Source organism: Panulirus ornatus, chromosome 31 (assembly GCF_036320965.1).
Source record: "Panulirus ornatus isolate Po-2019 chromosome 31, ASM3632096v1, whole genome shotgun sequence".
Lineage (NCBI taxonomy): Eukaryota > Metazoa > Arthropoda > Malacostraca > Decapoda > Palinuridae > Panulirus > Panulirus ornatus.
In genome coordinates this window covers 6,311,910-6,337,740 of record NC_092254.1, presented here as the reverse complement: position 1 = coordinate 6,337,740, position 25,831 = coordinate 6,311,910, and the positions used below count along the sequence as shown (strand labels likewise).

Here is a 25,831-nt window from a genome sequence, read left to right as displayed (position 1 = left end):
TGCCCTCCCCCTCTTCCCCCTCCTCCTCCTCCAGTTTCGAAATATTATGGCAGGTTCTCCACTTCTCTTCCAAAACAGATTTTTCCCCCCCCCTCTTATCTCCGTATTTTCCTGAGTCTATAAACCTTTTTTCATATTCGTCATTTATGGCCTGGCCATCTGGCCTCCAATAACGCGGTTTGGTCCGGTACTGAAATTTTTGGATGGCACGAAAAAAGAAAGAAGAAAATATTCCATTCGCGAGTTCCACACTTCATCCCACGCGTCTGTATCACCTTTTCAAGGGCTAATCGTAATTCACGTGCAAACCGACAACGTTACGTATGTCATTATATAAACACTATATAAATGGAATAAAAGAGTCGTACATGACCGGAATATTTATATGATTCGCATCATTCCCACAGTCGTTGAGGGTTTGGTTCCCTCCTACCTCATCCAGCTGTGTTGTCCATCAGTTCTGATCGTAAGCCACCTTTCCTCAACCTCTGACCCAGTTCAGTGTCGGTGGTGCTTCCACTTGCATACTTCTGCTGGCTTGCCCCTTCCCCTCCTGAATCCAATACCTGTTTTTTTTTTTTTTTTTCTCACAGAACGAATATCCTCTCTCTTATTTTTGGCCCTGTGTAGTATCCCCGAATGGGGTTGGGGGAGGGAAGCAGGAACCTGGATAAATTCAACAAAGCAGAAAAAACCGCAGTTTCTTCCTTTACCTCGTTATCAATCTCGCTTGTTCCCTCCTGGTGTTAGCAGCTCTGAACACCAGAGGACATCCCTGCACCATGAACGTGTTTGGCATTACCCATATCCTCCACTTTATCTTGCAAACCTCACAACATTATTCCCGAAGCTGGTGCTGTTACTGTGGGTGCCAAAACCTTGCTAGTATACTACTGAGCTTCTCTTCCATTGATACACACATCTCATTCACTCCAGTGTGGAGCACTCCTTCCACAGCTTGCTTGTCTTTTCTTCCGCCCAAAGTGGAATCAGAAGTGTTCCACCTAATTAACTTTCCCGCCATCAGCCCTTTCTCCCGTCCACCACTGATCTCGTGGCTTGTTTACGTGTGTCCCAGCCGCTGTGGCCTGGACTGACTTACAACACACGTCAAGCTGCTTCCCATCGTTTGTGTGTGAAGACCAGCCAACCGACGATGTACCGTTGTGATACCCCTCTCACTTTGAACAGCAGCTTTGCTGGATTCTCTTCCTTCCTTCATATATTTCTCTTCCTGTAACCGTTTCACTTGGACGAGTCAGTTGGACATACACCTGTGGAGCCACAATTAATTTCCACGGATTTTGTTAGTGCTCGAAACTGTCTCTCATCTGAGATGGCCACGACTGGGAGATTTTTATGCTCGGTCTGTATCAGATGAAATTCAAAATAGTAGAAAAAAAAAGACCTTTGTTGGAGATTGTATCTGTAGCCCCGAAGCCACACGTTATTGTTAAAAAGTTTCAAATCAGAGTTTAGAAAACTCCTTCAGTAGGGGTCCCTCAACTTTTTTTTTTTTCATACCGAAGGGCTACTGTGACATTTGAAGAACAGACAGCGGTCATCAATGGAAAATATAGTCCCTCAGTCAATTAAGAATGTTCATAAGATTGTACAAGTACGATGGAAAATATAACATTCATGTTGACAATACCTATATTTAGAAAAACAGGACATTATAACCTCAGTACAACATTACGGGTTGCTAACACTTTGTTTATGACGTGATTTTGTTTACCAGTGGTGTTCAAACGGACTGTCTGCTTCTGATGTCATCAGCTCTTTCAACAGTATATCTTTTTTTTTTTTCTACCCCGTTTTGCAAGCAAGTTGCAGAATTTTTCTCTCTTTAGTAATTGCTGATACTTTTGCTTTCCAATATTAATTTTAATCACTTGTTCCTTCCTGTGTTTTTTTAGTTTTAATCTGAAAACGAATCAAGAGATTTTGTGATATAAGACGTCTCTTATCATTAAGGTTTCCATTGGTACGGCAGTGCTTAAACTAGAACTGTGAATATGGGTATGTATGGCTTCTCGTTAGCGAAACAGCATCGTTAATCATCGTTGAAACAACGTTGTTAATCATCGTTAACCGCATTGTTAATTATCGTTAATAGATTGCGTTACTCACCTATCATTAGGCCCGCTTTTGGTGTCAGGGTCGGTCCATATAGCGTAGTCAGTAAGATCATAAACACACCATAACGTCTAAGGACTTATACCCCCATCACTGCAGTCTAGCATTCATGACATACGTGCCCTACCATTGCAAACTGTCCTAAGGACCTATACGACCCACATTTCACAAACAGAAGACGAAAACTCTACGTTCGTACCACCCCTCATTTCATTATCACAAGGCATAGTCTTAGAGACTTGATTATTCTAATATTACTAAGACAACGTAGTCTGCTGGCTTGCTAACTCCATATTTCATAAACACAACCCGAGTTAGCGAACTTACCCGCCTTAGGTGTTGTTCTTTGATCCTTTTAGTTCCTTAACTATTAAGAGTAACTTGAAATTGGAAAGATTTAACGTATAAAAAACACCAAATTGTTCATTAGATTCTTTTAAAGTAAATGCGGCCGATTTAGGGAACCAATACAAACCCTCAGGATTTGAGAGCCGTTTTGAAATATCAGCAGCCGCTGTAGATGGCAACACTGCGACCACACCGGGTCCTCACCTGCACGGAGAGGAAGTGGGAGCGAGGGAGGAAGCGGGAGGGGGTAGAGAGAGGGAGCGGGAGGGGTAGACCTTTCATGACTGTGTAGCATTTAATATTATACTATACTGTGGTGCTACACACACCCACCTGTGACGAAATCACTTCATTAAGGCCGCTTGATCCACCACTGTTGTTGGACACAGCCCAGATCCCTCGGGGTCTTATAATGCTACGCCCGCCGTTGCATAAAAAGAAGTTTAAATGGATTACTTACGTATATTTTTTTCGCAATCTAAGAACGACTTTAAAATCTGTCACGCTTCAAGCCTTTTCTCCAACCTTCAGAACCCAGGAAGGAGTGGTTTTAGGTAAGGCTGTGCCAACGGCAGGCGATCCAATCTCCCAGCTGTAGTATCCAACACTTTAGATCCACAGATGTGTACCATCTCTTATATCAGGACGTTACTAATCCTTTGCATCTGGAGGACCTTCCCGACCCCATAATTCACTGCATATATTTGGTCCAGACCCTTCTAAGACCCTGGCGTTGGGGGATTTATCGTTAGACGGGGAATAGTAATTTGTTGCCTGTAAAGGGTTCGCGGAGTTGCCAGGGGGACGAGAGTCGTAGAGGGTATAGCCCTAGCGTATAGAGTGATACAGGGAACATACGTTACTCAACGTGGGGGATGTTCCCCAGGTATGATGGTCGTCTGTTAGCGTCCTCGCCAGGAAATGGATCAGGTTCGGCACGGTGGCCAGTGTGAGAGTGTATGTGGTCGCAGAATTATATAGAAACATCTGAAAGAAAGCGTGAAAAAATGTTTCAGTTGGTGGATGTAGATTGCCTTATAGATGGCCATAATGACCCTGGGGAGTTGTTAGGCCTAAGGGCCAAACGATCGATTGACCTGTGATGAACCTGATGGTACACAGTAGTACAAATTGTTGATATCATCATCGTTCCCATCCATTTATTGACCTGTAATTGTGTTTGGTGAGACGAGACGAGCAACTGAATACCCTGATCGTGGCTTTATATATATATATATATATATATATATATATATATATATATACACACACAGAGGGTGGGCCTGAAATACCTGCCACATTTTAGATTCACGTAAAATTCTGAGGCTTGTTATTGTTGATATTCCTTTTGTTTCAGATGATGAAAAAGAAAATGCTTAGTGAGTATGCTAAGGTGGGCAGAGCAGACAAATATCGAGAGATCAAGGATCGTGGAGATGTACTTCAGGTCCTTTTCAATCATTCAGGCTCAAAGAGACTGAATGATTGAGGCGGAAGTGAAGCGCACCGTCATGATCCTTGGCTCTGCCGGTAGTCGTCCACTTCATCCTCATTGTAAACCTTCCCCTCGAGAGTCCTTTATGAACTGAAACAAACAGAATGTGAAGGTGAACCCCTGGGCTAGCGGGGGTCGGGGCCGGCCCCGTGCGTAAAATCATAACAACTTCAACAAGTACGCTACGTAAACCCTGTTTGTTTACTCTTCATACATCCCCTGCAGATTCCCCATCGTGAGGGAGAGAGAAGAAAAAAATGTTCCTTCAGCGGGTTATTTGTATTATCATGAGGAGGTTGTTGCGTGTGGAGGTGCGGCAGCCCCAGCGAACGGGGCCTCCCATCAACCACACCTGCCCCTTCGCCTCACGGATTAACTCGGCCGCGTTATATTTGCAGATGAAGGTTCTCTCCTACGTAAGGGGAGGTGCGTTCTCTGTGTGTGTGTGTCGTTCGTCACACGTCCTCGCCGCTTGACTTGGTGTCACCAGCATCTCGGGTTGGAAGGTTTAATGTGTGTGGTATATCTTCACACACCAACCCTGGCGTCTGATTTACATTGATTTTTGGTCTTTCCTGGCTCACGTCCAGAGGAGGCTCTTACTTGCGTCCATCACCCAGTGGAACGACTTGGGTAAAGAGGTAATGAAGGTATAAGTTTCCCCGGCCGCCTCATTATATGGCCATAGCCTGGGTAACGTGAGATGAGGCAGGCAGTATCTTGCTCCCTCACCGCCGCCACGCCAGCACTATACGTCTCACGTCTTCCCCAACTCCACACCCTTGGCTGTGGTAACTATAACGTCCTGTACCGTGTACACCACGACAGATGTGTAGAGGTGTTACATGCCAGGAAATGTACGTTTTTATTTCATAAATTCACGTAGTAAATTCTTCATAAATCATAAGGAAAAATACCGCGGGATTAATATCAGTTGAAAGTTTTAGTGTAATAATGTACACATCATTGGGAAATGTGAGCTGTGTGCTCGATCTTAAGTCATCGTTGACGTATCCAGGAACCTCTCTCTCTCCGACTTGCCTCCTCCTCCACAACTTATGGTAATCGTTTTTACCCATTTCTTTCGTCCCTGTTTTCCTTTTTCCCTCCGATTTACGTTCTGAATGGTATACGCTGTGCATTTATCATCAGACTAGCATTCACGAAATTGATGTTAGTATATGTCATGTCTCAGTGTTCCATGGATAATCTGTACGCTCGGAAGACTGTTTACTGGAGCAGGAAAGGGTGTTGATGTGGCCGTAGCACAGCATCAAGTGCGGTCGGGTCCACTGTGGTGACGGAGGGGAGGACCTCGGTTACGTGGCGGTGGGACAGACCAGATCCCCATCAACATCTCCCAGTGTGGTGGACTCAGTTTACAGCCAGCCTCTATAAATTGGGGTTTTGCTCTCGATTAATCCCTCCAGCTTATCGGTACGACCCCTTCAACGATCAGGGCATCCATAGCTGAGGATCCATAATGCTCTAAGTTGACTGTAAGAAAGCTTAATGACGTAGACGCAAGAGGGACAGCTTTAAACGTGCGTAAGAAACGTCAGACTTCGTACCTCACGCGACAGACACCGCTCTTCAGAACAAGTCATGATTACTTGACGTCTTCAATGGGTCAAAAGTAGGGAGTTAAACGGTTGGTGTTGAGATGCCCGAGGTTTGGAAGACGTAGTGAGGTCAGTAGACAGAACTTTCTAGACATCCTCTTAAAGCTTTCATTGATGTTCATAGTAATGTGCAACAAGGAAAAATTGGTTTCGTGTACATCAATATGTTTCGCTTATTACATCCAGAGTGGCCATCGAACACATTTATCATTCAGTCACTGTACCATAACAAAATTGCGAACTAGAATGTCATAATCTAGGCGATTGGTATATATATATATATATATATAGATAGATATTGGACAGCCAGAAACGATGTATCGCTCATACTAAAAAGTTATTAGAATTCTCGACTGTAGGTTCAGGTTGACAGACACCCGTCGTGTTGCGTTTATCTCTTGTCAATGCAGACACCATTTTGTAGTGTCCAACACTCTTGTAGAGTATCAGAACATCCTCCAACACCGCGTTCCGTCGTTTTGATTTGTATCCCTGTATATCTCTATCCCTTGTACAGAGTGCGGTTTTCCCTCCTATCCAAATTGTAAAGGGACCCAGACAATTGACTTACCTAGGCTACGGGGTGCAGGGAGTGGAAGGACGCGCCTCTTTCTACCGGAACCAACCTTTTATTTCTGACCACTACTGTTGTTTTTGATGACCAAGCACGAATTGTAGCTCTGGAAAATATGTTTTATACATTTGGAGAGTCTGAAAGTCCCATATTACAAATTATAGAATGAGCTGCAGACTTTTGCGATGGGAGGTATGTTTGGGTGTGAGAGGTGTATGCAGAGGTCGCCTGGTCTGGTCTGATGTCTGGCTACCTTCCCTCCCACCTCCTGGCATCAGTCCCCATATCGTCATTCACTCGTATACTTAATCTCAGTTCTCATCATGTTATTTCACGTCCAATTAAATGTAGAGTCTCCATTCTCTACACATCGTGGTTAGTATTATCTCTCATGAAGATATATGCGAGAAATTTACCTGAACTCGACGTTCAGTTATACCACTGAATCATTTAAGTTTCTTATTATGTAAATATTATGAATAAACGGCGTACCGTCCTGGACATGCGCAATTAGACTCTGTCTGTAACACAGTGATTAACTCTGATATATTTCCGACCGTGTCGACATAAATGGTACCAGGTTTTGTGGCCACGCATCAGCGGCGATCCAACGGTGAAGCGAAGTGCTGTGCGGGACGCACACGGTCATCCGCCAGTGCCACGTTACTGTGTGATGCCACAACACTTGTTCGTACAACCTGCCTACACGTGTACTCTCCTCCACATCGTCCATTCGGCTGCGTGTTTGTCACACACCACCATTGGCAAGCCGTCCAGAGGAGATGATGATTGCTCCCTCACCCACACATTCTGCTGAGGTTGGGTTATTTTCCTTGCCCGTGCGTGCGCCCCTTTTCCCTGTTCCTCATCATAGCTTGGCCTCCTGCATAAGTTGATATGGAAATCTCTGCTTCAGCTCTCGATATCATCCTTCAACAAACCTTCCAAACCACAGATTCCATTATTTTATGATAGCTTTTCCTCCGTGAAACTCGCCCCCCTTGCTCTCCTTCACTCCAACCTTGCATCTTACCTCGTAGATTTTACCTCGGAATGTCTTTCCTGTTATAATTTGACCTCATAACTTGGAATTCCTCTGGAAAAAGAACCGTGAACCACATTCCTTCGTGAATGTGTTCGGTCGTCGGTTCCATAACAGCTCGGTAATGGATGAAGTTAGTAGTGCAGACTCGGCCCAGATATTGACCGTGATACACTCCAGCCGTCGTGTGTTTGAGGTCAGAAAGTCAAAGGTCAGGTTAACGACGCCAAGTCAGGACTTGAAGTGGGTAAGCAGGTTGGTTTGGAGCGCCCTCGAGCCCGGCAAACCTTGACTCTCTCTCTCTCTCTCTCTCTCTCTCTCTCTCTCTCTCTCTCTCTCTCTCTCTCTCTCTCTCTCTCTCTCCTCGCTTTACTCTTAAGTTGCCAGATCTCTTATATCCCGGTGCCTCCGTACACGTATCTTTCATTTCATTGTCCCTCGCTTACGTTTGTTGGCTTCTGGTTGATTTTGATTCGGGCCACACGTGCAGCCCCTTGCCTTCAGCTTCAGATACATATGCATGAATATAAAATTTATCATACGACCCCAGGGCCTCTTTCATGAGGGGGGATGGGGGGAGGCTCCTGCCGCTTCAGGACTCCAGCTCCAATCAGAAGGGATATGATGGACTCCTCTGGTGCGAGAAATCCTTCGACGAGAGTGTACTCCTTTTTCGTCCATTGACGACGTTATAACACTCTCGCAGGTCTTACCGTCCTCCGCCTGCTTGTGGTTACACTGCCTCGGGCGTCGGCAGCAATTTCCGCTCAAGACGTCAACTCTCGACCGCTAAGTCGAGATATGGCGATAGTGTTATCGCGACAGATGTAGACACGATGGGGTTGCGGGTGGACGGAGATATGGATAACCCCGTGAGTAAGGACTGTTTGATGGCGTGGCTTGTCCACGATGGGCGTGGCTGTTTTTAAAGGGGATCCAGCCTCCCCAAATATTCTGACAGTAATTACTGACCAGGAGAGTCACGTAACTTCAAATTTGTCCCTCAGAGGTCGTTGGACGAGTCTGCAGTTTGAGTGAGGGCGCCTAGTGTCAGAAGTACAATAGTTTAGCGAGACCTGATCCCCCCCCCCCCTTTTTTTTTTTTTCAAAATCCTAGTGTTTTAGTTAGACTTCATCCAGGCGTGTATACTGTGCCTATGACGTACGCAATACACATCGAATATTCAAGAACACGGCTTTGCCGGAGCAGTGGCTCTGCTGGGTGATCTCTCACACCCGCGCTTGCTGCAGTGCGTAATTCGAGTCGCTGGGCATTATGTAAGTGATGTATTACATATCCCACGAGTAAACCAAAGACCTATTACAGGTTAGGTGGTGCCTGTTAGGTGACCAGAAATATACCTTAAGAAGCTCACCTGAACCTGAGCTAGGCCTGGTTGTGTGCTCACACACACACACACGCACACACACACACACACACACACACGCACACACACACACACACACACACACACACACACACACACACACACACACACACACCTGGCGTTACACATACGTCTGTGCCATGTTGTGTGCTGACACCGTGAGAGACACGGGGTTACGTGGCTCCGTGGTCGGCCAACACACCATATACCTCCAGGGTTATGTTACAGTACGTGGGCAGGCCAACAAGCACACCAGCTCCCCCCCAGGGGTCATATTGCTGTGCGTGGCTGGCAATACAAAAGCCAAACACACACACACACACACACACACACACACACACACACACACACACACACACACACACACACACACACACACACACACACACACACACACACACACACACACACACCTGCAGGAGAGAGCCTGCAGGTTTTGATCGATGTCTCTGGTGCGCCCCGTAGCCAGACAAGAGGCAGCACACACACACAACACCTGCAGAGTCTGTGGTGCATTCCGGGTGCAGAGGACGGCGACCGTGCAATACCTGCGGGTGCGTGGGTACCGTACGGAGGCTTGGACCACATACCGGCCCCTGGGTAACAATACCCGTGGCACAGAGCTAAAGTGTGTGTGTGTGTGTGTGTGTGTACTGCCTCCCAAAGTGCCAAACTTGCGTGCTGCCGCGACATTCCTGACGGGGCTGTTGCACGTCAACTGGGCCACTCGTAAAGGTCAATATTACGACGAGCGACTGCCGTTGTGTGGTAGGGAGCTCGCGGGTCCATGTCCGTCTCCCGGAAGTTTATTCTCTCGTTGAAGAAGTGCATGAGCCTCGTGAGTTCTCTGGCAAGCCACGAGGACAATAATGCTGAAATGAAAAATTCCTGGGTTCATGGTGAGAGTACTGAGGCATTGCAGTGAACCTAGCGGGAGTCAGAAGTGCGTTAACGGGAGTAGACAGAAGACTGGCACGTTCAAAGTGTGGTTCCTACCTCACCAACCCGCCCTACCTTCCATGATCCCGGTTGTCTGAAGTTTGCCAGTCAACTTCTCTTCCTTGATGTCATAGAATATTCAGCAGGACTGCTTACCCTTTCTTTGTACAGTGTTATGAGTCGGCGTCTCGTCTACTCGCCCCTGTGGAGAACGGCGGAATGACAGTGTTCAGTGAAATAACCACTCACCATTCCATATTTGCTTCTTTATGCCTACCTTATTGCTGGCACAACCCTCCAGCTAAACACCCAGAAAGTTTTATCCTGCCAGTGAAATCGGTTGATTATTGGTGATTCTGTTTGGGTTAATCATCGTGCGTCTGACAACTTCCCTGGCGTGTTTACAGACAAGCCACGACCGCCCTTTTTCTTGTGTAGATACTCACTTTCTGAAGACCAATGCCATTGTTGAAGACATGGGATAGTTTAATCAGGATTAAATCCATCCTGTTCTCGGTACTCGCAGACGAACTGAAAAACAAGGCATCATTCTAAGGGACGGACTTCAAAAGCTCCGTGTACCTGGTGTATATATATCTAGGATTTCCAAAATAATTTGAGAAGCTCGTCACTTGAGTCCGGCCGCACACTTGAGACAAATGATGCTCTCCAAGTTCTCCTTGACATGACACTGACGAAAAACACGATTGAAATGATCAGACGTGAGAAATGATGATATGTTGAAGACCGAGAGGGAGTTTTGAGGAAGATGTCTGCTTTGGCTGTGCCGGACTTCAGAATGAGGGTGGTTTTTACCTGTTGTCCGATCCAGGTGGAGCAACCCTTCTGTCTACCAATATTGCAGTTTCACTTATCTGCTAAAGCAGTGGCAAGGAACGATTGAATATTTATGCTGTGATGTTCGATACGTGATGGCAAAAATCCCAGGACACTCTGAGGCGTAAGTCATCACTGGGTTGTGCTAATAGTTGGTCTTGTGTGTCCCCGCTCGAGGATGGGTCGCCGTGTTACACCGGCTCAACACGTCTGTCCACGTCCCATCACGTGAATATCTTAGGTCATCACGTCCGCACTCGTATCCGGGGAAACTGACGGCCATCACTTTTGTTCAGGCAGACGTGAGTGCTCTTTCACTGTGGTGTGCCTACCGTTCTTATGTTCCGGACAATTGACTTGATTGGGGTCGTTCATAGGTTCACTTAAATGCCTGTGGCGACATCAGACATAACGAGCCTAAACGCTCCAGTAAGACTAGTTTGGAATAATGATTGATATCTGGTTATTTTCCTCCGTGCAGGATCACCATCCAGACGCCCATTCTCACGGACGTGGGAAAAGGCAAAGAAAATATCCTTCCACACGACTTGTTACGTACGACTTTAGCGTCCAGTGGCGTAGCCTTCGTCCCGTGAACGTGGTGTGAAGGCCAGGCCATCATGACCCCTGGGAGTTATGCCGTCGTGGTCAATGTAAATGGTTAGATATAAAACATGTTCCAGCCCGGCAGCACTGCCCGTGGACACGGTCTCCGCGAGAGGATCGAAGCGCTTCTCCAGAATTAAGTCAACTTTAATTCGGGGGGTTTTAGGGCATCAAAACCCGCCGAGTTTGCATTGAATTAGGCGGAAGGCTGTTCAGAATTACGTCGTTGAGCCACGACTCATTCTAGATCTGGGCGGATATAGCTCTTGGCGAGGGTTCCACTCTCGTAGAAGACTGGGATCCCGACTTGCCATCCTTATGCGCCCCTGATTAAGAAGCCGGAGCACTGACTGCTGGCTTAAACAATGGTCTTCACAAAATGAGACAAAAGGCCAATTTCACTCGGCACACAAAACTGCGAGAAAAGCAAAGTCTGAATTCATAAAGAAGGTCGACCGACGCTGCGCGGTAGAAGACCCAGCACAAAAGATGGTCAAGCTATGTAGTGGGTTTGAACAGTGGGCCTTCACTGAGGTGGCAGGAAGCTTTGTATATCGCTAGGGGTCAGGCTCCGTGGCCTGTTGACCTAGAGGTGCTTACAAGAATGATGTAAAGAGGTTTTGGTAAACCCTACAGCAGTAACCGAGGCTCCGTGGAGCCCAGGGGAGCGATGTGAGGCTCCGTTTGTTGACAGTCTGAGGCCTAGACGGATGACATATGGCTTTGCGGGATCCTAGTGGAGCCTACAGCAATAGCGTGGATCTCCTTGTGGTTGTAGATTCAGTGGAGCCTCTCGGAGTGTATACAGTGAGGCTCCGTAAGTACTTGGCTTGATGAAAACGTTGACGCCAGGCTCCCTCTGCTGTTGGTTTGGTGAGCCGGCGCTGCTGAGGTTAGGAGCCCCTGAGTTCCCATCATAATGGAGGTTTGCAACACAGCAGAGATTCTCTGAACAGCTGGTTCACTGGAGTATAGAGGGCTGCGTGAGGTTCCATGAGTGGTTAGCTGTATGAAACCTGGACTGAAACATAGACGCACGTACTAATTCCTAAATGTTTAGACGGCTGATGAAGAACGCCATTCATCATGCGGACACTTAAAGGTGGGTCGTCTTAGACTTTGCTACTGTATGATGCTGTGAATAACCAGTTTATATACATAATGCTGAAGGTTATGGTTTTTAGAGATGGTGTGGACTCTTTGAGATGAAACGTCGTGAACTTAACTCGACGCTGCACATAGTCCACTGAATATTAAGAATAAGTTGTATGTCGAGTCACTGTCTTTAGATATCTACAGTACAGTCGTTTGTTAGGGTAAGAAACAGGGGGCACTGAACGTCAACTCACGGCCTTACTCCACTTTACCTTTTCCATTAGTAGATTTGATTTATCATCATGTCAGGAAAGAGACGCCCTGGAAGAGACAAATGGGATTAGGAGGGGATGCGGCTCGGGACGCGTGAGCGGCTGGTGAGGAGTGGCAAGTGACACGCCCAGTTCCAGGCAGGTGACACACAACCTACAGAATATCCCATCAGATCACCGTGAAAATTGATTAAGATTCTGTCGGTAGTGATCCCACATTCCCTTCACTCTAGTAAAGACTAACGCTTGTCCGTATGTATATATATATATATATATATATATATATATATATATATATATATATATATATATATATATGTGTGTGTGTGTGTGTGTGTGTGTGTGTGTGTAGTTACCGGGATTCGCCTGCAAGTTGTTACACCGAATGAGAAACGTCACTTTTGGCGGGGCTGTATAATCTTCCGTTGACGAGAGAGAGACAATACGGTCTCGTCAATGAACTTTACACTTCAGAGGAGTCCATCCTGTCCCTGTTACTGAGTGTAGCGCAGCCTTGGAGCTTCAGGAGCACTAGACTAACTTGCCCTGGCTACCATGTCTTGTGGAGGGTTTACTGCATGAATTACGGAAGGTTTACTGCATTAAATATTTTCTTTTCAACATGACAGAGTAATGATATCTGTCTCCGCAGGGCCCGCGTGTCTCGCCAGAGGTTGTCTGCATCAGTACGTGACGACCGCACCCGCTCGTCCTCCTCCTCATCTAGTTCTTCCTCTTCCTCCGCCACCTCCTCCTCGTCATCGGTCTCTAAAGTGGCCATCATCACGGCCGTCAGCAATACGGCAAGCCCTGCCGAGGCACCCTTGACAGATCCTCCCTCTGCTGCCTCCTCCCCATCATGCTCTTCTCCTTCCTCTCTATTTTCCTCTCCCTCGTCCACCTCTTCCGCCAACGAGACGAGGAAGGAAGGAGAGGGGAGAGGAAGCGAGACACAACTGGCCTCTCCCAACACCGAGGACGAGGAGTCGAGTGCCTTCGTGGTCACAACGGAAGTGACCTCTCAACCGACGCCGTCAGTAGAGACGTCGCAGATAAAACACATCGAACCCATTTTCCTCCGCTGTCCCAAAAGAGTGGAAGAGAACCTAGCTGTTTCACACTCCTTCGTTAGATCCCGTGAGGAGGGAGGTTACCATGCCCTTAGGGGTGTCTTGTCCCCCAGCAGGAAACCAAACAGCCGCACCACAGCTGGAGACGAACTGCAGATTAGACTGAACGCTATACTCCATTCGAGTCGACGCGAAAGTGATGCGAGCGATAAGCGCTCATCCTCCAGGCTTCTGGAGACGAGAAATGTCGAGAACGAGGCAGTCTTAGCGCCACAATCCGAGTCGTCGTCGTCTTATCAACTCCACTACTCCTGCGATCGCTTAGAGACCTCAAATCCGGCGGAAGCCTTCGATCCCTGGAGTCATTACGAGGAGCCCTCAAGCCAACAGCCGGTAGTGAACTGCGACGCAAGCAGGTACTCGGGCGTGGACGCCTCTAGCCCCAAGTTCCAGACTCCAGCCACCATTAATCACGGCCCCTCCTCCCCTAGCTTACCAGGAACTCGGCCTGAGTGCCACTCCACCTTGCCAGAGACCGAAGACGACCCTCAGCGACCCGAAGTTCCCCGCTATTCGAAGCCGCCGCGATGCTCCATCTTCACCATCAGTGGCACGCTGGCTGACCCCTTCGGCACCAGCGCCAAATATTCCCTGAGAAGCCTTTCAACAGCTCACTTCTAATGACAAGGTCATATCAAGATATCTTCCCCCGGAACAATTAGTTCGGTAGTGTACTATTATAAGGAAACGAGGAGATATTAAGTCGTGATATAGTGCCATAGGTGAAGTGTAGATAATGTTGTTATTTTTGTATTCAGCATAATCCATATTATGTTGTGCTTGGACGGACCAGGGAACACTCCTCCTGGCCGCCACCAGAGACGGCATACGGTAGTGAGGAACAAACTGTAACCACGTAGGACCTTTGCGCCATGAACAACAGTTATTTGAAATCCTGGTTATCCTCTCGTCATCTCGGGATAACTTGTGCAGAATCTTCAACATATCAGCTACCACAGGTCTGGATATGTGACATATCCTGATGGTTTTCCTACAATCGATGATCTATCATCCTTGAACCCGTCAAAACATCCTCGCAAATGAATACTTTTGCGCTCATTTTCCTACATCCACTTTCCCCGTTTAGTGTCATCACCACCATCTTCATAGTGTTGTTCCTCATATTCATATATTGCACATTCTCAGTTTCGCTTCTTCTGTTTTCTCGGTCCTCCCACAAGACGGTGTTTAAACCTATTTTGAAGGTTTCTTCCCATATATAAAAGTGCAAACTTCAGTCCATCTATACTTTAGTCGACTCATTCAAGACTTCAGAGGCTTTATTGACTTGCTTTCGCTTTACTCTTTCGTATTACTCCGTTCCTCGTCCTAATCAAATGTTACACTTTTATCAAGGTATATCATCTTTCCCCGCCTTCATGGTGTAAATTAAATTTTCAGACACTTTTCTGCTAACAACAATGTAAGGCCCTTCGAACTCTTAATAACTTCGGTTCAAAGTTCTCCACTCAAAATTCTTTCTCGGGAGTTTGCAGTTTTAAGCTTGATCCAGGCGTCATGAGCATCATAACGTAATGTCTCAAATTCCAGCTGTTTTCGTCGCCTTTTTGTGCCGGTTTCTCTGTCTCTCATAGTTTGCTGATCCTATCCTAGACACGCCACTGATGCATGTAATCAGTGGTAACTGGCCAGCTCGACTCTTCCTGATCGGCTTTATGCATTTACCTTTCCAAGTTATCTTCATTCAGCATCACGAATCACTCCGGCGTTTGATGAACAGACCGTTGTTGGCTTTGTTATATCTTTTCCCTCTCCCTCCTCACAGTCTTCGCGGCAAAATAATGTTCTGCCCACCATTTCCCACGGAACCCTGGCGGCTTGTGATGACACAAGGCCGGGGATGTGAGGGTTCCTGGTGCGGCTTACCCGCCATCTTCCCTCTTTGTTTCCTTTCTGCTCCCTTGCCCCTCGTTAGTGTGACCTGTCTTCAGTTCACTCTGTCCTCCATTTCATGTACCAATGAATGACGTTAATGTAGCTGCTGTATGCCGGGGTCGAGCGACGGTTGCTGACGAGGTGTTTGGTGGCGAAGAATGCGGTACTGGGACGCCGTTACAACAACTAGTATGTGGTGTTATTGTGGTGTACTAGTCCCTAATGCTTGGTATTACCATAGTTCCTGTATGACTCTCACTTGGGTGTTGCGGTAGTGTAAGGGAAGAAAGAATGAACTTTCGATGCTAGAGGGAACGTATTGTAATTTCTGTTGCATTTTTTCCTTATTTTTCCCTCGAGATGAAAACTAACCGATTCAGATGCTGGAGATTTTTTTTGTTGTTTTCATGTTTTAGTGAAGTTGTCTGTGGTCCTCGACCTCTCTTCAGGGAATATCGTTTCATCTTACGATGGGGAGCCTTTCCGAGGAAAAAGAGACGGAGTCAACCCAGAACACCACAGGACTAGCAGCAGTGTAGGTAGGTTTATTGCTTGTCTCGGCTCCAAGTCTTTGAACTTTAATTATGCAACCTGCGTATGACTTCTTAGTCTCCATACGTCAGACTCCGCATATTGATTATGCCCACCTCTATGAAACCTTCAAATCAAAGCTTCCATTTCTTTGATGGGTTTTACACTGTAAAGTAAGGTTAACATCGTAATTTCATGAAGGTGAGTGAGGGGCTGGTGGCTCCCTCACAGTATTACACTTACCTGGGTCGAAAACTTCACTGATTTACACTTGCTTCATTTACTGTTTGTGTTGCTGCTTGCAGATTTGACGTACAACTCTTCACCACAGGTCCTGACACGGAGGCCAGGCTGTCTTGGAGAGGTCTTGTGATGTCCTCAGCTGCTGCAATGGGTAACTGATGGAATAGAATTCACTGTACTCCAGTAACTCTTTGGAAGACATGACGTTGCTGACTGAGATGGTCATGTATTAATACTGTCCTCTCCTCTTTCCAGCTAGAACGGAAGTGACGCATGATGTGCCTGTGATGAACTGGTAGAATTAAACACGTTTGATGGTGTTCTGGTACACCTTTTCCCGTGGGACAGCGATGGTGTACAAATCGGGCTTCTCTGGCGATGTACTGGAAGTTGGCACTGGTGTACTAATGGATATGTGTAACAGTGGTGTTTGGTAGGTCGCATATTGAGGTACACTTCTAGGTTGTATCTGAAATGACGCATGTGGTGGTACCGTGATGTGTTGGGTCATACCTGGAGTGTGTGGTAGGTGGTAGATCGTGTCTGAGAGTGTGGTAATACCGGTGAATCGGATGTGGTTCCTGTATTGGTGAAACCTCTGCCCAGTGATGTTACGTCTAGATGGTAAAAGGCGAACGTGATTTGACGTCAAATTGTACCAAAAGGTTGGGTTGGGTGGTACAGGAATAGTATATTGATAGGTCATGTAGTCCAAGCTGCGGCTGGTGATGCTATGGTATTGCCCAAGCATCCCAGCATTTGGGGTTCTAGTGATGTTGAAGGTAATTTAAAATGGTGTACAGAGACGTCATGCCTGATTGTGATGATGGTGTTCAAGAAACGAGCTTGGAGATGTGGTGGCAGTTAGAGTACTAGGTACCTAGTCATGGGTAGTGTTGTGATGCTGTACTGACAGGTCTCGTCTGCTGATGGTATGGTGCACTGGTAAGATAAGTCAGACAGAAAGATGTAATTCAAGCTATTAAAAGACGATTGCACTAGTGGTTGGCATCTGGTTAAGATGTGGTAGGACATTCTCATTTTTTTTTTTTTTTTTTTTTTATGGTGAACTGTGATGGTAATGTTACAGGAACATTTTGTGGTCTTGGCGGGTGATTGATTGTGTTGGTGTGGTTTACCAGCAAGTCTTGCCTGGTGCCACTTTTGACCACTAGTGAGCCACACATAATATAGTCATGTAGGTCTCATGAAGCTGTGCATTTGCAGCTCGTGTTCTTGGTGTAGTGTACCGAGACATCATACCTGGTGGGGTTTTGAAAGTTTGTGTGTGGTGTTAGATCACATCAGAAGCTAGTGGAAGCTGAAGTCTGGTGTATTGGAAGATCATAAGCTGGTGTTGTAGGACAGAAGCAGTTCACATCTACATGGTGCTGCTGCAGTGTTGTATTACAGCAAGAGAATAACTCGCACACTGCTGGTGAAAATCTTGCTTTTTTCCCCCATTGTATGAAAAGGTTTTACAGTTTCATTTCTCACTCAGGTATGCGAGGTGGGTCTACCTTTACGCCTGGTCATCTCCCGACGGTGCGTGGGTGTCGCCTCCCTTCCAAGTGTATTGTGGGAGTTTGGGTGGAGGCATTCCTCGTGTGGTAGCCTCTCAACAGGTTGCCCTTCTGAATTTTTCACCGTTCATGAAGTATAGCGTCTCCCAGGATGGCCCCAAACTTGCGATTTCAGTAGACGATAATAAAAGTGATGTATAATCAATACAGCACCTTACCTCGATTCCTTGAGGACCATGGTGCAATTCTTGGGTAAGATGGCCTGGTACTTGACCTTACCTTTAGGGGTCTGGTTAAAGGTCAGGCTATAATACTTCGAGGGATTGTATCATTGTCCTCAAGGGTCTTATCGTCATACTCAGGAGGGATAAGTGCTATACTTTCCCTTGAAATACATCTTCACCGAAACATTTTATTGATTAACGTGGTGAAGGAGCAACCTCTTTGCCAGAGAATCATGGTAAGATGGGTATACCGTGGTACAAAAGTACCACAAATCCATGAACTTGACATCATTTAGGGAATTTCCACTTCTGGAATGATTGGTAGTAGTAGCTCGATCAGATGTGTGAATGACAAAGAAAAAAAATAAAGATACGGTTGTATTTTGCTCCACAGTGGGTTCCCATAATACCAGTCACAATATAGATGGCAAGTCAAATAAAGTTAGTTTACAAGAGAAAAGACACACCAGGCATGATTGGCCAATGCCTGGGTATTCTGAAGAAAAAAATTTAGCTTAAAAATTTAATTCTGCTCAATACATTGAGTAATTAGAGAATCCCATAAACATTATACCAAATAAGTGGTCCATGTAGGAAGACAGCAAAACCTGGATTTACTATACTTCAGAAATGTAGAAAATATTGCTGCCAGCACAGGATCTGATCCAGTAAAGCTTTACTATTTGTTCATCTGCTTTTTGTTACTTATGACTTTAAAATTGTGCGCGCATGTCATTAACATTCACGAAAAGGATTTTTTTTTTTTACCTAAAAAAACGCCTTAATATGTGAATGTCCCTTTGGAATTCAGGAGGTAGGGGGCGTTCTTATGGTTTATGGTCTGCTGTTATGACTTTTTAGAATTGAATGTACGCGTTTGTCATCGTAGCTAGTTTTCTTTTATAAAAAGAAAAAACGCCATAAGTAATACAAGAAACTATCCCTTTGGTATGCAGGAGGTAGGGGTGTTCTTATGGTCTGCTGTTACTTATGACTTTTTAGAATTGAATGTACACGAGTTTGTTTGTCATCCTAACTCTCGTTTTCTTTATTTATATATATATATATATATATATATATATATATATATATATATATATATATAAAAGCCATAAGTAATATACGAGAAACTATCCCTTTAGAATACATGAGATAGGGGTGTTTTTATGGTTTATGGTCTGCTGTTACTTATGACTTTTTCGATTTGTATGTACGCGTTTCCCATCGTAACACGTTTTCTTTTTCATATAGAAAAAGCCATAAGTAATTTATTATAAACTTTCCCTTTGGAATACAGGAGGTAGGGGTGTTCTTATGGTCTGCTATTACTTATGACTTTAAAGTCGTATGTACGGATCTATCTAACATTCATGAGAAGGATTATGTATAAAAAAAATCCTTTTCGTGAATGTTAACATTGCCAGATGCGTATATACAACTTTAAAAAAGTCATATTAACAGCAGACCATAAGAACGCCCCCTACCTTCTGTATTCCAAAGGGAAAGTTTATCATATATAACTTATGGCACCATAAGTAATATATTAACTGTCCCTTTGGAATACAGGAGGTAGGGGCGTTCTTATGGTTTATGGTCTGCTGTTACTTATGACTTTTTTAAAGTTGTATGTACGCGTTTGTCAACGTTCACGAAAAGGATTTTTATATAGAAAAACGCCATAATTAATATATTAAAGGTGGAGATGATGTCGCATGCAGAAGTGACTTCCTTGGCGGTTCCTGCACAGCCATGGAGGCGTCGCTCACCCTGTGAAAAGCAAGGACATGGTGTTACCAGTCTAGCCATATTTTTGTAGGTTTAAACGAATGCTAAATACAAATATTGCATTTACGAAATGATCTAGAACATATATCATTGTTAGCCTTACACACAAAAAAATATAATGTATAGGAGTATTTTTAAAGTTTTTCTTGTGAATTTTTGCGTAAAAGTCTGATAGATATTTTATAATGTTTGTGTTCACTAATAAATAGTTTTATATTCAAAATTCTTTAAATAATTAACCTTACCTTAACATAATTTACGTGCAGTGAATATGATCAACAGCAGCGTTCCTTTTGGTGAAACTGAATGACAGAGAAGCACTTGCAAGGATTGGTTTTTTTTTTTTCTGGATCTGTCAGATATACCACCAGAGAGGAAACCACTGCACTGCTATTGCCCTGAAAGTGAAAGAAGGACTTTGTTATTTTTAAGTATTAAAATAAGATAAAGACTTCTGGACTCCAGATCCTTATTCAGCAGCTTGAATAGCACTTATTTTTGAATTTCAAGCCAAATCGAAAACCTGAAAAAATCCATCAAATCCCATTATGAAATTTTTTGACGACTCAGGTTTCTTTAAAGTCTCATCACAGGTTTTATTCAATATGGTGAATAAGAATCTGGGGTCTAATTGATGCATATTATATAATTACTTGAGTTGTTAATCCCTAACTTTCACATTTCAGTTCCTTCTTCAGCCTTTGAATAACACTTATTTTGAGATTTTGAGCCAAAATCTCGTTATAAGAGTTATTCAACGTTGAATAAGGAGTTTTATTGATGCATATAATAAAATTACCAGAGCCATCAATCCCTGGAGTAGTACATGATTAATCAAAGTGGAAATCACTCATATAACTGGCCTACAGGTAACTTTTGGACTCCTTTCCTAGTTATTCAACTGCTTGAATAACAATGAATTTGTGATTCTGAGCCAAATCGAAAATCTGGAAAAAAAATCCATCAAATCCCAAGGCATTGTATTCTGACAAGGCACACCCAAGAAAAGGTACAAGGCAGATCTGAACAATCAGACACTGAGTGAGGTCTGACGATGAAACCTTACACTCACGGGGGATAGAGACTGACGTGAGGTCCCGGGGGGCAGTCTGGAACGAGAAGGAGCCAGCTCAACCTTCAACTCAGGAATAACAAGATTCAGCAGATGCATAAAAGTACCAATACTGGATCGAATATTTCGCGGCAGAGGTTAGAGACAAAAACCGGACAAAATGGGAATAAGTGAAGCAGGATGGACTGGAAAAGAGAGATGACAATGTCAGGAATAATCCTTCTCTGTCAAGGAAATGAAAATAATGATGAGACAGGTGTAACAACTGTTGCATACACAAGGTTGGACATTAAAGAAGTCTAAGACGGAGGCTACATGTGAGAGAATGAGGGAGTACGGGAGGAGGGAATCAAGGAGAGCGAGAGGGGCAGGAAAGGTGCCAGGGATGAGGGGAGAGTGAATGGATGGGCGAGAGAGGACACATAGTAAAAAAAAAGGCGGGGGTAGAAAGCATCCCTCCCCCTGTTCATCAGCAGACAGACTTCTCCATACCACCCTCCTTACAACACTCGACACTCAGCAGCCGCAACTCGTACTACACAAAGTATCCCAGGCATTGACCTCATACCTTCCTCGTAGTACAGCTAAGACTACACCAAACGTAGCAGGAGGCAATGTATAAAATCCATCATTCCCTTCAGCAGAAGAATTCCCTGGAGGAGGGGTTTGAAACGCAGCTCACGAGCCTCGGGAGGAAGTCATTACCCAGCCACCCTCCCGGCTGCACAACCGGGCACATCCCGGGGAAAAACAGATTACTATACAATCACTGGCGACCAACACACTATACAGTATAGATGTGGCAAATTCACCAGACAAAGATTCGTGAATGTATAAATGCTTATGGTGATGTATTTACACACTTGTCAAGCAAAAGAGGATGGTGACAGGTCTGACAACAGACCGAAGGGGAAAAAAATATTGACAAAACTCCAACGATGGACAAACGTTCCTTCCTGACATTTTTGTATACGTGGATGTCCTGAGGGAAGAGCAGGTAGGGCTGGTAGGTGGTTAGGGTAAAGGGCTTGGCTAGGGAATGAAATGTGATAGGCATCTTCCATCTGGTGACGTTGTGGTATCACAGCCACTAGAGGTACTGGCCACACACTGGTCTGGTAGTGGGGTATGAGGCTACCTGGCCTGCTGGTGGTGGTATGAAGCTACCTGACCTGCTGCTGGTGGCATGAGGCCTGCCTGACCTGCTGCTGGTGGCATGAGGGAGCCACTAGTGCGGCGGTGGTATAAGTGACACTTGTGGCGGGTAAATTACAACTGCTCCCGCAACACTCGAGCTGGTCGTGACCTGAGAAGGCTAGAGGCGTAGCCACACCTGCTGCACAGTGGGACGACCTGCAAGTGACGCGGGTAAGGACGAGTGTCACTCCTGGCTAGGCAGGTGAATGGAACCTAAGGACATCACGGCCTGGGTAGTGACGCGCCCCGCGCGCACAAACCATCCAATACTATTCAATACTCCGACTGACACACACATGAGCCCAAATTAATAAAACCCAACAATAACGTAACCCGGAAATATTAACCGTCATAAAACCTTGATGTTCACACAAGGGGAGCGGCCGGCAGGAGAGAGAGAGATGACTGCCTTTGATGCCCCGACACAAAACAGGAGGGAACAGTTTAGCGGAGCACAAAGGACTCTCTCCCAGCGCGGCTAACGTCATCGCTCGTATTTCTTTTCTTCTTTTTTTTTTGTGATGTACTATTGTCGCCGTGACTTGGTCCATTCCCACCGCCGGCGCCTCTTTTTCATGCCCTTCACTGCAGCCGAGCGTCAGGCCCAGGTCGCTCTCCAACGCACAAATGAAAGAAAATAAAAAAAAAAAAAAAAAAATCAAATTCATCGAGAAAAAAAAAATCTCACCTGTGATCCGCTGTAAAAACTGGTGACTTCACACCGGGAACGAAAACGGTGGAGAAAATGGAGAGGGGGTAGCCTGAAAATGGGAAGACTTGGAGGTCCCCCTTCCATCCTCCACCTCCCCAACATCCCCCTAGCCTGAACGTCAGTTTCAGCCAACCTGATCAAACGACGAACGAACATCCCCGCGCAAATGGCTCAGAAAGATTCACGTTGGACGAAGGTGATCGAAGATAATACTTCGTGCCCGCGTCGAGTTGTTTCTGGAGAGATGCTACTGCCAACACAAGGAGGGGGAACACCACGGAGCCTAACGCAAGGGAGGGACAGCACGGAGCCTACACCAGCCTACACGCAACCCTCACTAGATCATGTCTTGCCTTGCTAGCTACGATGGGTCTTGCGGGTCTGTCGCTGTGGAAATTATGGACCGTTTCAAATACGTTTCACTCGATCTGTGGTGCCGGTCTGGGGCAGTATGGAACGAGAGGCCCGGACTATATGGATCTGGCGCTGTCTAGCCTTCCTCATGCAAGACCTGGCCGCTGCCAAGGCTTCTGAGGGTGACGTCCACGACAGAAACCTGACACATTCCCTGACGGGCCAAGTGGAGTAAAAGCACCTGCTCCTGCGTGTCATGTGGCTAGCAGAAGCATCAGCACACGTGCACACTCCCCTAGCCTGCTACTTCATGTCACCCGCTGACTTCGATGAGAAGCGTTCTGGTGAGGTCACTTCTGCCTTCGTATACCATCCAACACAGGTATGGGTTATGGCTAGTGTTCTTGCGCACCTCTGCTACCACCGTCTGAAAATAGACTGGTAAATATAACCTACATTACCTAAAACTTGTCTCCTCACTTTACCAATGTTAACACGCTAATCAGACGTGACCTGTGCCCCATATGACGACCAGCACCTCATCCCTCAATTAACATCTCAATAATTCCATCTGGATAATGACGTGTGTGTGTGTGACTCCCAGCCTGGTAACTCGCTAGGTCAGGCAAGGGGATCCATTCTGGTGCAAAAAGCCTGTGTTGCGTTACGTTTCATTTTCTCTTTTATCATCGGTGTGAGCGGAGCGGCAAGCATGCATTATACACTGAACAAAACGCATTACACTGTGCCTAATTGTGTGGAATGGCAAGGGACAGGGTGACAGAGATTCCGTATTATGAGCGACCAAAGCCCACGGCACGCAACCGATGACTGACACATCAGGAATGTTATGTAATGCGACCCCCTGGTCTCCTCGCCTCTGAAGACTCCGTCACTAGGTCCGTGTTCTCAATCTGTTGCTCTCGTCTTGAAGAATTCATGTATGTCTACTCAATCTCGGCCGGTATGCAAGCAGAGAGAAGGGCACACACCTGCTTTAATCCTCTGTCCTACTTCCCTACTTAAGCAAGAAAATCTGGACCACAGGCTGATCATGAAGCCGTCTGAAATATGCAGCAGTAAATCCTCCGGCAGCTGCGAGTGGAAACACATTACTTGAAAAATGTTCTCCTCGTGCCTCCCCCCACCACCACCACTCTGAACATTCCAGCCTTCAGGTGTTAAATTGCTCAGCACTTTTCTTTATGATGACATTCGCAATCTGTTACAGGCGCGGCGCTCGCCCGCTGGGGTCCAGCCGACACGCTATCAAGGACCCTCTTGGCCTCCAGATGGTGATGTCTAATGTGTCATTGACAAGAACGAAGCTACTCCCACGACGTACCACGTCCTCGGAGAGTGATGCATGTGGTGGCCTCAGTCTTCATCGTACCTCAGTATATACGATGGTAAGACCTATTCTTAGGGCGAACGGATGGCATGGGTGGAGTTAGGCGTGATACACTTTACAACGGTGGCTGGATCAAGCCAGACTGTAGAGGTGTGTGAGACCCGCATGCTTGAGCAGCCTCGCACGAGCGCGTTTGATGCCGAGTAATCGCTTTGAGGGGATCAGGGTAGTACACAGGTGCTGATGCTCTGCTGGTCACAAGACAAGTGGGAGCAATTCCTGCCGGTACGCCACCTGACCCGTAAGTGATTTCAAGGAAACTCGCTGAATTTTGCCTCAACCCTGTGTCAGTCCAGACCGTGGCGAGGGAGGCCTCTCGAGGTGTAGAAGTGATTGGGGCCACCGCAACACTCCCGCCTTACCCAGCAGGAACTTGAATATGATTAAGTCCTTCCATACACCATCCCATCAATCACAATGGCATCACACCGCTGTATCTGTGCGAGGAACCATCGATTTCAGGCACTACTGATATACCATGAATACAAAATGACACTTGCAGAGTGGGTATCTCTTTTCCACCTTCCGCAAACTTCGATCATAGACGAGAAGAAAAAAACTGACTCTTTGAAATTAGACAAAAAACGTATAATCCAATATATGAAAAGTGTAGTCTGGACGTGCTAGACCTAGTCGCACATCTGGTGAGCTTTATGTAGACAGAGGAATGAAGGAATGGCACCACAGTTCATTCCCAGTAGGAAGAACGTGATCACTGAGGAAAAAAACGGGAAGACAACACAGAAGAACTATCACTCAACAAGGTAAACGTGTGACAGGTCGTGTACCACCAGCGGGGCTGCCAGTTCTGTCCCAGGCTGTGCTCTGCTGCAGCTGGTCGACTGTGTGTGTGTGTGTGTGTGTCGTCCAGTTCTCGTTTGTAGAGGAACAAACATTGAAGGAAGGCTCACGATGGCGCGGGACAAACACAGACCAGAAGACCGGGAGAAAAATGGCCAACAAATCCATCATAATCAAGGCAGAGTCATGGGGAATTTTGGAGACACATCAAAAGGCGGCTTTACATTATGAAGGCACGACCTTCCACCACAATTGTGTGACCCTTAAGTGTGATGCCGTCGCCTCTGACCCAACCTTTAAGCGTCGGGTCGAAGAGGTTTTCTAGACTCTCGTACTCAAAGGGTCGTGCCGCGGCGCTACCCAAAGAGGTTGAAATGAAAGAAATAAAAATAGCACAGCCCCCGTGTTGTGGAGCGGCCGTGATGTGGCCTCCAATACTGCGGGGGGAGAACGCTCGGCTCCGGCCTCCAATATTTAATGTGATGAAGACTTCAAACACCGGAATGTTATTATACTCGTGAAGCTGCCGAGGGTCGCTGGTAGCGCGCCCGCCTGACGCCGCTCACGTTGCGTTTGATACACAGATTTTCAGCTC

General features: G+C 46.0%; 1 protein-coding gene and 1 long non-coding RNA gene across 9 annotated transcripts in view; one reads left to right on the top strand and one right to left on the bottom strand.

Annotated features, from left to right (window-relative positions):
* The window catches only part of LOC139758776 (uncharacterized), a 141,261-nt gene extending 121,349 nt beyond the window's left edge, over positions 1–19,912 (top strand). For 4 of the 8 annotated variants that reach the window (XM_071680563.1, XM_071680562.1, XM_071680564.1 and 1 more), the window contains one exon: positions 13,010–19,912. In XM_071680563.1, coding sequence (XP_071536664.1) covers positions 13,010–14,108 — 1,099 coding nt within the window. In that variant the 3' untranslated portion in view covers positions 14,109–19,912. The remainder of the gene's footprint in view (positions 1–13,009) is intronic. The other 4 variants (XR_011714917.1, XR_011714915.1, XR_011714916.1 and 1 more) reach the window with 4 other exon arrangements.
* LOC139758777 (uncharacterized) overlaps positions 18,984–25,831 on the bottom strand; it is a 52,897-nt gene continuing 46,049 nt past the window's right edge. Inside the window, exons 5-6 of the long non-coding RNA XR_011714918.1 lie at positions 19,935–20,087; positions 18,984–19,671 (exon numbers count right to left, since the gene is read on the bottom strand). This is a non-coding gene — a long non-coding RNA (uncharacterized lncRNA). The remainder of the gene's footprint in view (positions 19,672–19,934; positions 20,088–25,831) is intronic.